The sequence below is a fragment of the Engystomops pustulosus genome, chromosome 1 (genome assembly GCF_040894005.1).
Source record: "Engystomops pustulosus chromosome 1, aEngPut4.maternal, whole genome shotgun sequence".
NCBI lineage: Eukaryota > Metazoa > Chordata > Amphibia > Anura > Leptodactylidae > Engystomops > Engystomops pustulosus.
Genome location: NC_092411.1, coordinates 85,240,466 through 85,253,004, shown reverse-complemented (window position 1 = coordinate 85,253,004; position 12,539 = coordinate 85,240,466). Strand labels below are relative to the sequence as shown.

General features: G+C 37.7%; 2 protein-coding genes across 3 annotated transcripts in view; both read left to right on the top strand.

The window, feature by feature from the left end:
- Positions 1-7,385, top strand: part of LOC140077327 (solute carrier family 2, facilitated glucose transporter member 11-like) — a 36,137-nt gene extending 28,752 nt beyond the window's left edge. The window contains exons 7-12 of one of the 2 annotated variants that reach the window (XM_072124431.1): positions 632-819; positions 2,136-2,246; positions 2,509-2,610; positions 2,814-2,889; positions 5,146-5,273; positions 7,009-7,385. In XM_072124431.1, coding sequence (XP_071980532.1) covers positions 632-819; positions 2,136-2,246; positions 2,509-2,610; positions 2,814-2,889; positions 5,146-5,273; positions 7,009-7,209 — 806 coding nt within the window. In that variant the 3' untranslated portion in view covers positions 7,210-7,385. The remainder of the gene's footprint in view (positions 1-631; positions 820-2,135; positions 2,247-2,508; positions 2,611-2,813; positions 2,890-5,145; positions 5,274-7,008) is intronic. The other variant, XM_072124508.1, reaches the window with a different exon arrangement.
- Positions 7,386-11,377: 3,992 nt separating this feature from the next.
- Positions 11,378-12,539, top strand: part of LOC140090192 (solute carrier family 2, facilitated glucose transporter member 11-like) — a 37,639-nt gene continuing 36,477 nt past the window's right edge. Inside the window, exon 1 of the mRNA XM_072126547.1 lies at positions 11,378-11,554. Within this exon, the coding sequence (XP_071982648.1) occupies positions 11,378-11,554 (177 nt within the window). The remainder of the gene's footprint in view (positions 11,555-12,539) is intronic.

Sequence of the window (12,539 nt, the reverse complement as noted above, 5' to 3'; positions counted from 1 at the left end):
GTAAGTTTAGTGTTTTTTAATGTGAGAATTTAAGGCGGCATACAAATTATCTACTCAGATTTAATACCCAAACTAGCATAGTTACGATGCTAGTATGATAGCATCGTATGATGCTAGGATGATACTTTTTTCACACCTTTAAAAAGTTTCTCTTTTAAAATGTGTCATCAGTCCATGTCATTGTTTGTGCAAATTTTTATGTTATGTTTTGAATGATCATAATCATTTAAAAGCATTTTGCAAGTAATGGTTAAGTTTATATTGTACACTGTTACATTGATTACATTGGCTAAGGTTTTCCTATTTTATAATGACCTTTGCCAGAGAAACTATGGCCTAAGTGCCAATTTTATTCGTAGATGGAGGGAGAGAGGTTACCTCAGTTGGATTTATCACTGGATAAGAATCAATTGAGGTATAGATGGGTATTCAGTAATATATGTTCTGTAGCTTGGGAAATACAGTAAATTGTTTATTTCACATTCCCTTCTTTTATTCAGTTTGAAGCATAAAGCATGGATAATTTTATGCATTTAGGGTTTTAAACTCATTGTAATGGAATTACTCACTTAAAAAAATGTAACTAGAAAGTTTTGAAGTTTGGACTGTATATTTTATTTTCATCAACCAGCACTGAAGTCATTTTATGGTGTGCATCACTACCAAATGGAAATGGATGATATCCAGAAAGAATCAAATGCTTTAAATGGTGAGAAACAAAAAAAGATTCTCGAGCTGTTCTTCGATCGATCTGTAAAATGGCAGCTAATAACCATAATTGTGACCAACATAGGACAACAGCTCTGTGGAATCAATGCAGTAAGTACCGTAATAATCTTCCCCTATACTTCATTTCATATTATATACCCTTGTATTTACCTTGTAGCCAAACTACAGCATTGGTTATTTTTTGACCTCCTCATTTGTTTTACATTGTTGGTACATACTTTTTTAGGCATATCTGTGACAAAGCATAGGGAAACGCATATGATCTTTGTTGTTTGAAGAACTTGCTACATGGGGCATGATCAACCTCAATGGGAAGGGGCTAAACTCCACAGACATTTGTTGCACAGTATGATCCAAACATCACGATATAGTATTTGGTTGTTACCATCACAATTCGACCTCATGCACATGAATGTGAAATGGGCATTTTTTAAGCGTCTGGAACATATCCCAATTTCTTTCTATGGTATCATGCCAAGCTGCAAAAGATAGAGAAGGACCCAGAGATTGTGGCCCTGGCAGTTTTCTTCTAGTGTAATCAGCATGTGAGTGGTGCTCACACACCAATGACAGATGGGCCACAAACAAGGGATCATAGAACCCTGTTTTTAGCTTGCTGTGAAGATCTGTGAGTGGTTTGGTGTCACAAATTGCCCTGACAGGTTCCCTTTAAGCCGATAACCAACACTAATATAATAACCACATCTTCTAGACACAACTTGCCCTTACATAAAAATTTACAGATGTAAAACAGCCATTTTTTACTTCTATTTTATCCATCAAATCCCCACTTGTTTTCCAGGATTCATACAAAACAGCTTTTTTTAGTTGGCACTTAAATATTTTATAGACAATTACTGTATATACTGGCGTATAAGACTACTTTTTAACCCCTTAAAATAATGGCTACAGTGGGGGGTCGTCTTATACGCCGGATATACGGGGGCCGCACTGTGTGAGGTTTTTTTTTTCCCCGTCAGCACGCAGAGAGCCGCTTCCTGGGACCGCCGCGCATGCGCAGCAGTCTGCCTCTCACAGTCATTAGAAGAGGCTTAGTACGCGCTGACGGGGCGGCGCGCTGTATGCTAATGCAGCCGCCCTGTCACAGCAGTCGGCGTCACAGAGCTGGGGGTCACAGGCGGCACTTACAGAAGCATGTCGGATCTTCATTAATATCGCAGCTTACAGTTATGATCACCAGGCACTTGCTCTCTTATTTGTTTTGCAAAGTTTTAAGCAGACTTTTTTTCATTTGGGAGAGGGGTAGTCTTATACAGTGAGTATATACCAAATTCTATATTTTTAGGGCAGAAGTTGGGGGTCGTCTTATACGCCCAGTCGTCTTATACGCCGGCATATACGGTAAATGGAATTTAAATTTCAAAATAAGGTCTTATGTCTTACAGATCTATTTTTATGCAGAATATGTGTTTAAAAAATCTGGAATTCCAATTGAGAAGATCCCTTACGTTACACTGGGGACTGGAGTCTGTGAATGTATTACTGCTATGACTTGTGTAAGTACACTTTCACGTTAAAAAGGGATATCATTTTTCATATTACTGAAAACACTATCTATTCACACTGCCTGGGGGCTGCTGTGCCTGGGTGCCTAGACCTGGTTGGCCACTTGTTCTGTGCTACTGGTTGTAGAAACTGTTGAATTGCAGTTATATATGTATGTATATATATTTATTTGTATTTTATCATAGCTTCTCACATGTATTAGTATATGCTTCTCACAGATTATGTGTGTATTAATGAGTTTATTATTTGCAGGGTTTACTGATAGATAGAGCTGGAAGACGACTTCTTATCATTGGGGGATACTCCCTGATGGCATTGTTTTGTATTTTACTAACAGTAACGCTGACATTTCAGGTAAGTTTTTTTATTAAAGCATTCCAAGTACCTAACAAGGTTAATAAAGAATATGTCCATAAGATGATGATAATAATAAACATACTAATACATATCATACTAAATACACAATTGTGTTTCTTTTTCTATTTAGAAGTCTAACTGTGATAGATTTTGGTTTGATACATGAAATAACTTTATATTTATACTCTCTCTTTACCTAGGAGTCGTATCCATGGGTTCCTTATTTTAGTATGTCAGCTATTTTAGCCTTTATATTAAGTTTCGGTTTAGGACCAGGTATGTAAACAGTATGGGGAAAATACATCACAACTATACAGGGTTAAACAGAATAACGCAAATGTCACTTTTTGCCTGTCTATTGATTTGATAAAAATTTGTTACACAATGATGGTACAACCCGCAAAGATAAACATGTACAGATAAAAGAGAGGGATATCATTTGAGAGTGGTTTAAAAAAAATTGTATATATCAAACAACTCAAAATGGGGACACTAACATAAAACGGGAATACCGTTCCCTACATTGATTCCCTATTTTGATTGTGCTTGATGCAGCCAAGGTCCCCTGCTGCTGTCTACTTGCTGGTGTTTCCTGACATACTGTAAATAATAAAGCTTGGCTAGGGAAAAACTGAACTCCTTTTTCTCTTTGAAGACCACCTTTACAGGTATACAGAGACTTAAAGGCCAAGCATGCTTCCTAGGGATTCTAGGAAGGAAATATGCAAATAGGTTTTCCGATATGGGATAATCTAAACTATGCTTGTTACCTTGAAAGGCAGCTCTCTATCAATGCATTAGTTTTTTTTTTACCTGATTTATGTTGATGGCCTCTAAAATAGCCAAATCAGCTCCCAACACTGTGCTTATAAGCAAACATCATAGAAACTGTGTTTTCCATAGTTGGGAATCTATTCCTTTTGGAAAAGATGAACTTGTTTGCCTATGATCCCTCATCCTGTAACTAGGCTTCTTGTAAGTCATGCATCAATGTAAAGGGAGCAGTATTTCAGTGTTTCCTACCCTGCAATACTTAGCTAATACTATCACTACTGGCCACCATGGTGATCTGCCTCAGCTTGTGATCGGCTGTGAAGACAATCATTTACTATGTCTCAGGGAGCATGGGAAAGTAGAGACCATGGGGGACCTAAGCAGTACTGAAATTGAGGTAAAGCTATTCTGAGTCATGTTAAATATGTAATTATTTTCTGGAAAACACCAAAGGATTATGGTAAATAAAAAAGGGAGAAGTTCAGTTAGGATTGAGAATGATGGAGAGATGAATAAAAAAGCCAGTTCAGGGAATCAATTGTATTGTACTCTTTGATGGTGGTTCTTTGCAATTAAAGTAGGCTTATGGGAATTTCCCCACTGTGGGATTAATAAAGGATTATGTTATCTTATATCATGGGTTTTTTTTATATTTGGTCAGTAGAGGCCATAATATTTCTACATTAGCTACATTGAAAAGAAATTGTAAGCTATGTGAAGACATTTCATCCAGTTGTCTCAAAATATTGATTTTCAAAAGTAGAGAATGTCAGATGCATCGACAAGCATATGTAGATATCTGGAGCATATGTTCAATCCAACATAATGGGCACATTTACAAAGGGCTTTGCGCCTTTTTCTGTCGGACTTTTCACGTTCATTCTAGTGGAAACTGTTTACACAGGTATTTAAGAAGTGTCTGCACCATAAATGTGTCGCACGCGACTATTTTGTGGTGCAGCTGGACTTATCGTCATGTGACACAAATTAGGGGGCGTTCCAGTGCTCAGTTGGACAGTGCATCTGATTTAACATGCATGTCGCACACCCTATAATAAAGGTGCAAAACAAAAAAAGATAAAAGGTAAACTCAGTAGGACCAGTGCAGGGAAGCAAGAAATTCATGATTTCTGGCACACGGTCTTAATGAATTTGGCGCACCTAGCAGTATACACAGGCAGAGCACTTGCATTCTCAGTAAATGTGCCCCAATGTCCAAACATGATCTGAATTTAGCCTAACACTAACTAGTATATAGCTATAATGGGATTCAATAGATTTAATGAGGCACATTTACTCACGCGGTCGTTGGAGTTCAAGGAAAGTGCATTGTTTCACTAAATTCGTGCGTCCGATATCCTGCATGTATTGCTTTACCGCTCACATCCGACAGAGATCACCATCTATTTAGTGCTGCATGTAAGTGCATTAGGACTGCGACACAATTTGAAAGTTAAATTCCACGCTCAGTCCGAATCAGTCAGATCAGTCGGATCAGACGGCGGGCCCCCTAAATTGTGTCGCATGGAAGCCAACGCAGCTGAGCCGAAAAATCCAAATCCTGGCAGACAATTCTTAAATACCTGCGCAAGTCGTGTAATCCCAGAATAAGGTCAAGTCGTGTAATCCCCGAATAAGGTACACAGTCCGAGAAAAGTGCACTCCACGACCCTTACTAAATGAGCCCCCTTTGTGTTAAATATTTCTTATTAAGCAAATCTTTCTATTAACCAAAGCTATTGTGTCTTAAATCCATAGGTGGTGTGACTAATACTTTAACTGCAGAATTATTTACCCAGTCCAGTCGCACAGGAGCTTTCATCATAGGAGGATCTGTAAACTGGATAAGCTTTTTTGTTATAGGAATGGTTTTCCCGTTTATAGTTGTAAGTATTATTTCTATGTCACTTGGTTATTAGTGATTTAAAACCGTGCTAGAACTCAGTAAACTACCTGTTATTAGTGTGTACAATAAAAGTGCGCAACAAATGTGTATGTGTGCTGTACAGGGATAATAATACTGATAATAAATGTGAGAGGTTATAATATTGCAATGTTTTCTGGGGCTTGTGAAAAAATATTATAGGGTTTGGCCTTTTTTCAATAAATGTGCTCTATTAGACATATATGTACTTGTTCCTTTGCCTCCTTTCAGAGCTTCAGGTTTTCCCTGTTCTCACAATGCTGCCCTCTGCTTATATACACAACGTCCTATTTCTCATTCCCTCAGTCCATCCTAATGCCAGCACCCACTGTGCCTCTTTCTCTCTTAGTCCATCTAAGATAAAGAGAGGAGAGAGGGAGGGAGCAGGATAAGTCATAACTCTCCTGCTGCAGGTCCCTCCTATACATCAGTGCTCAGACATGTAAACAAAGATCAATGAAGAGTTTGCAGACAGTGCTAAAGTAAGAAAAAGGAATGTTGAATCACATGATGAGCATTCAGTTATTATAATCTTTAAGGCAACAAAGGTACATGGGCAACTTATGTAAAAGAGTGGCCAACCCCTTTGATAACTATGACCCGCATATGTCATAACAATAGAAAATCTTTTTATTACCCATAAATGACTAAATATATTCATCATTAGTGGATATTTATTTCCACAACATAACTGATGCTATATTTAAATCATGATTGTGAAACCTAATATTGTGGTGGAAGGAAGCTAAGTTGTAATACACATATGTTGAATTCCTACTGCAGGTAGTGTGATAGGTGGATTTATGTCTGGTTTCAGTAGTTTTAATCTATAGATGCCTTGTACAAAATGGTGTTTGACAAGGTCCCATACTCCGGATATTGGCACCCTGTGAAGCAGCTGCAATGTACCAACCCAATAACATGACAGTATCAGTCTCTGATGCAACATGATAAATGCTATAAAGCTACTTTAAAAGGGTGTTCCCAGATTTTAAAAAAGTTATTTATGGCTGGTGCTCCCATCCTGATTGCTGCCAAATGCCAACTACACATTGAAAATGATGCTGTAGAAGGTGCTCGCCATTGGTCAGGATGCAAACGTCAGCCTTTGTAAATGGAGGCTGGTGGTAATGGGCGGAACCCCTCAGGTGAACTTGAAGGTTATGATTTATATTGTTTTTCTAGCCACTCCAAGACTTATATAAATTGTTTTAAAATCCTGGACAACCCCTTTAAGTCCTGTAGAGATCCAAACAGAGAGTACAAATCCACATATACTTCTATGGGCTCATATACACGGCAGCCACATAACACGGAGCCGCATATGCAGCTTGAGTAGTCCTTTTCTAATGTTATCGGTATTCTGTCGTTTACAGTCTGTGATATGCATTTATGAAGCCTTACAATGAAGAATATGACCCTGCAGCCTCTCCATATACCTAGGTGTTTAATGGCTTAAAACAGATTTTGATAAAAGGATAAATTATTATGTTATGATTTGTTAACTATAAAAGGATATTGTAGGATTTACAAAAATGATTCATGGGGCCAGTATCATAGCCATAGCTAAGTCCATATTCTCTGTACATTTAAAAACTTGGCATATACAGTACAATATTTTAGGAAACTATTTTTTTTTACTATTGAATTGTTATCTGTTTATTTTCATAATATTTTGATCCTTTTTTGTTTTTCAGAATGGGTTAAATCAATACTGCTTCCTGTTTTTCTTTGTGATGTGCATTTTAATAGCTGGCTTTATATACACCATTGTACCTGAAACAAAGAACAAATCATTTCTCGATATCAAAGACGATTTTCAGAAACTCAACTACGGACAGTCTTATAAAAGTTCCCATCAAGTGGAAGATAGTATTGATCTGGATGAAACCATGTGATCTTTGTGATTTTTAATCAGATTTTTAATAATAAAAGTTGGCCTCATTTGCACAATATTTTATGGCTGTAAATATGAGATTGGAAAAACCAGACAGGTTTATGTAACACACACTGGTGCTCAGACTGGACAACTCATGATATCATGTTGTAGATGGTAATCAACACTTTTCATTTTGCATTAATGGGATTAAAATATAAAGACTTGTAGCTGTTGTTCTTCATTTTCGTCAATAAATGTGGATTGAATATAAAATATAAAAAACACTGTAAAAGGCAAAAAAAATGCTAAAACCCTTTGGCATTCTGAAGATGTCTGATGTCTGTCGCTAGCAATCGGTGTGATAAATTACTGTATTAATTTTTACTGTTATATGGAGAGTTAATTTCCTGCTATATGGAAATTTACTGCTATATGGTGACTGGAAGGGGTTTTCTGCAATTTCTGGAAACCCTCTTTAAATCACCATATATCAGTAAATAGGCCGTGGGGACTGGGTAAGAAGTGGCAAAGAAAGGAATCCTTGCTCCTTTTCCTGGCTCCTGTGTTTCTCTGACGCTTTGGGTCTTTGGCACCTGCGCCAGTTTCATGGGGTCACAGGATCTGCTTTGGTCAATGAGTGGCCTACTGGGGCAACGGGTTCTTCTTCGTGTCACAATTTCCTCTCCAATAAGAAATATACGTTGCTCAAAAAAATTAAGAGAACACTTAAAAACACTTCTGTGAAATCAACCCTTCCAGTTATGATTGTAAATCAATGATTTACTGTTGTGAAAATGGAATAGACAAAAGGTGAAAAAGACAGTGATTAGCAAATGATTAGCAAGACAACCCCTATAAAGCAGTTCTATAGGTTGTGACCACATTATTCTATTTGCATCAATCTTGGCTGTTGTTTTAGTAATTTTTGCATTTTGTCATTGTTCTAACCCCTAGAGGTAGCATGGGGCTGTGTCCAAAAACAACAAATTTTGCGCAGGTATTGAAAATCATCCAGGATGGCACATCAATGCAACCTTTGGCAAGAAGGTTAGCTGTGTCTGTCGGCATAGTATCCAGAGTATAGAGAAGATATTAAGAGACAGGCCTGTACACGCGGAGATGTGGAGGGGGATGTAGGAAGGCAACAATCCAGAAGCCTCTACCACCACCATTGTGCAAGGAGGAGCAGTGCCAGAGCCCTGCAAAATGACCTCCAGCAGGCCACCAATATCCATGTGTCTGCTCAAACTGTCAGAAATGGCCTGAAAACCACAACTCCTTGTTATTGAGCTTACAGCCCCTGTTGGAATGCACAATATGATGTGACTCTAGACAATATAGAGGTCTTTGTGGACAGAATGAGAAGATGGCCGTAAATGCCTGTAACGCTCCTAATAAAGATTACTGGTAAATAGCCTGCATCTGATAACAAGGACAGAGCTAGAGGGGATAAAGTCATCTTGTCTAGAAGACAACTGAGGGCAGCTGCATGTCGTTACCACCTGGGGATCACAGGACAGTTTGTAAGATCATCACCATGAGCAGAGAATTAGAAGGAGGAGGAGTTAGCGAGAACTATAGGATCATGGGACTTGTAGTTTCCATGAAATGGTAGCCATATTGCTGATAACTCCGCCTACTTAAGCTCTGGTTTGTTCCTAATGACATGAGTTTTGTTATTTTCATTTTTTTATAGAATTATGGATTTTGTATCAGACATTCATATTCCTGAAATACCCCTTTAAAATTAAACAAACCACATTAACGTGTCAATGAAACAGAACAGCCATTGTATCATGTTTTTTTTTGTTTTATAAACCATGACTAAAGTGGCTACTGACATGACTCATGGGTGGGCTGTATATGAGAAACAACACTTTCATACAAAATAGCCTGTAGGATAGAACTAAAGCACATGAAACCCCATTTACTACCCTTGCCAACGGCATAGTTGAAGATTTTAACAATGTACCCTTTACAAGTGCTAATGACTTGTAGGTTATGAAGTTTGTACACATAACTACGCTATACTAACAAATCTTTGATTATTTGTGCTTAAATAACTGTATATGCACCCCTAACTTTCCTTCCAGGGAACAAATTGTTGGCGGAGGTGTTTACATTCAATATTCTCTTTTTTTCAGGTTTAGTGCAGGAGAAGATTGCCACTATTACACCAGTCCCTCATGGAGTAAAATACTTTACTTCACTGTTCTTGGAGCATATATCTAGGGCTAGGTGATCTATTTATCATAACTCATATGTATTGTAAAGGGTTAGTTACATTCATCTCTTTATCTGTTCAAATATATTCCCTAGAGAAAGATTTGGTTGTTTAATTTCGTACTGCCACTGTTGATAAGACAGACGCTCGGATGAATAGTAACTAACAGCTTGTATTGGGGTTTATATTCTGGTATACTAATTAAACTCGGGGAAATGTGCTGTTTGTTGATTGCTATACTGTTACCAACCAAGTGAGGTTCTATTAATATTTTATATATAATTCCATCTCTTTTTTGCCAACTTAAGTTAATATTACCGTATTTATCTTCAGAGATAAAAAAATAGCAAAGAAGAGGCCCACAATATCTAACGTTGACATAGGGGAAGGTGATACAAATACTGAGGGGATAGCAGCCCAAATATTAGCCCAGGAAACAAAAGAGTCTGTTGCAGAACGTAAAAAAGTTTGGTAATGAAAGAGCAGACACTACTATTATAAGGAATGACCTCAACTTATTGAGGGAGAAATTCAAAACAGTAGAGAAAAATAAAAAAAAAAAAACAGCAGAAGAGGTAAAAAGGTATGCAGGAGGATGTTAAAAGATTAAGAGAAGAAAATGTTAGCATAAAAGAAAAGTTAATCGACCTCAAGAATCATTCTAGGAGAGCTAATCTGAAGAGAGTGGGGAAAGTGTATCCGCAGAAGTCATTCAGAAATGGCTATGGGATGTAAACGGGTCAGAAGGCCTCTCTCCCAACTTTGTGGTGGAAAGAGTCCATAGAGTTCCCTTTTGGAAACCGATCCTAGGTGCTCCTACTAAAACTATTTTGGTGAAATATTTAAGCTCACAGGACAGGCGCTATATAATTAGGAACTCTAGAGCAAAAGAATCTCAGTTAGTTATAAATGGTAAAAAAGTTGCAATCTTTCCGGACTATGCAAGGGAAATGCAAAAACCCAGAGCCAGTTTTGTAGTGGTTAAAAAAGACTTTTTGAAGCAAAAATTTCTCTTCTGTTCCCCTACAAGCTGAGGGTCATATATAATAACAAAATGGTTTTATGACACTCCAGAAGAAGCTTCAGAGTGGATGGAAAGCAAAGGAAAATGGGCAATGAATAATGAATAACTAACTAAAGTGTATAAGTCAGGGTAATGTTGTTCTTTAGTCATGATTTGCAGTGAGTGGCAAACGAAGGGATCTGCCTTATGGAAAAAAAAGAGTGGATCACGTCGGGGTTGGGGGATTGGGAGGGTTAGTAAGATTGGCAGGAGGGGTAGTTTGGGGGGGTTGTTTGTTTTTCTGTTTTTTTGTTTGTTTATGAAGGTTAAAGGATGAATAAAGAAACCAGTATTCTATGCTGGAATATTAGAGGTCTTAGTGAAAGATGGAAAGGTTGTATAATATATGGCATGGTTAATAAGCATCTACCGGTTATTGCAGTCCTACTAGAGACACATTCGACATCAGAGTTTGGGTATCGACTTAAGAAACGGTGGGCGGCTTGGGAATATCACTCTTACCAGGATATACACTCCAGAGGAGTGTCAGTACTGATACAATCCAATATAGACTATAGACCAGAGGGGGGGGGGGAGTATCGATAAGTGTGATAGATTTATTTTTTTACATTGCTTTTTAGGAGATATGGAATGCACCTTGGCGTTTCTGTATGTAGCTCCTCCCTCCTCTCTTGGGGTGCTATACGAGTTAGTTAGATTTGCTGAGAGTTGGGATTTCAGAAAAATCTTGGTTATGGGAGATCTAAATATGGTTTTTGATGTTTAATTGGATTGTCTGAACCTCTCATGTGAACAAAAATTAATAGGTAAAGAGGGTCTTAAACTCTGTATGGGCTATATGATATTTGGAGGGCCAAGTACGGAATGAGAATATATTATACACTGTCCAGGACTGATCATGGTTTGGCCAGCCAAGATATGTTAGGAGATGTTACAATGATGCGGTATGAACCGATAGTTATTTCGGATCATGCCCCAGTAAAAGTTACTCTCGGTAATGTTCCAAGGGGAAGGAGAGCTTTAAAACTCAATCCTCACTGGTTGACCATAATAGAGCCCAGATTGGATATGGAGCAGAAAATTAAGGAATACTGGAAAGGAATGTCCACTCCACAAGTAATTTGGTTGTATGGGACTTCTTCAAACTATTTATCATAAGCACACTATCCCAAGCTATTAACTCAACCAAAAAGGATTTTAGAGGGAAAGAAGAGGCTTTAAAAAAATTCAATGGAACAGTCCCTTAAAAACTTGGATGAGTTGGGGGGTGTTGAAAATAAGAAAAGATATAATAAAGCAAAGGAGAAATATAATAATTTTCTGGTAGAGAAAGCCCAACATAAGATATTTTTTGCTGGACAATCTAACTTCACAAAAGAGGAAAGCCAGGGAAACTGCTGGCCAAAATGATTCAAAACACATGGGGTGGAAAAAAATATGTTACAACTATAAGGGGACACAATGGGCAGTTGTATGATGACCAAGATCAGATTCGGCTACAATTTGGAACCTTTTATAAGGCCCTATATGAGTCCTCTTGTGATAAGAGCTGTGCTGAGATTTGGAGGACATTAACTGTCTGTCCCATGACCAGGTTGAGATGTTGGGAGCACCAATTACACTTATAGAACTGGGGGAAACAATTGACACATGTATTTACCCCTTAAGGATGCAGGGGTTTTTTTTCGCTCATTTCTCACTCTCAAATATCCATAACTTTTTAATGTTTACGTGTACAGAGCTGTGTGAGGGCTTATTTTGTGCGTAACAATTTTTACTTTCCCATGATGTTATTTATTATAACATTCCATTTACTGGGAAGCAGGAAAAAAATTCCAAATGTAGAAAAGTTGAAAAAAGAAACGCATTTGTGTCAAGTTCTTGTGGGCTCAGTTTTTACGACTTTCACTCTGCGCTCCAAATAACACCTCTACTTTATTATTTGGTTCGGTACGATCGTGGTGATACCAAATTTATACAGGTTTTGTTGCGTTTTAATACATTTTCAAAAATTAAACAAATGTGTACGAAATTGGAAAAATGTTTGCCATCTTCTGACGCTAATAACTTTTTTATACTTTGGTGTGCAGAGCTGTGTGAT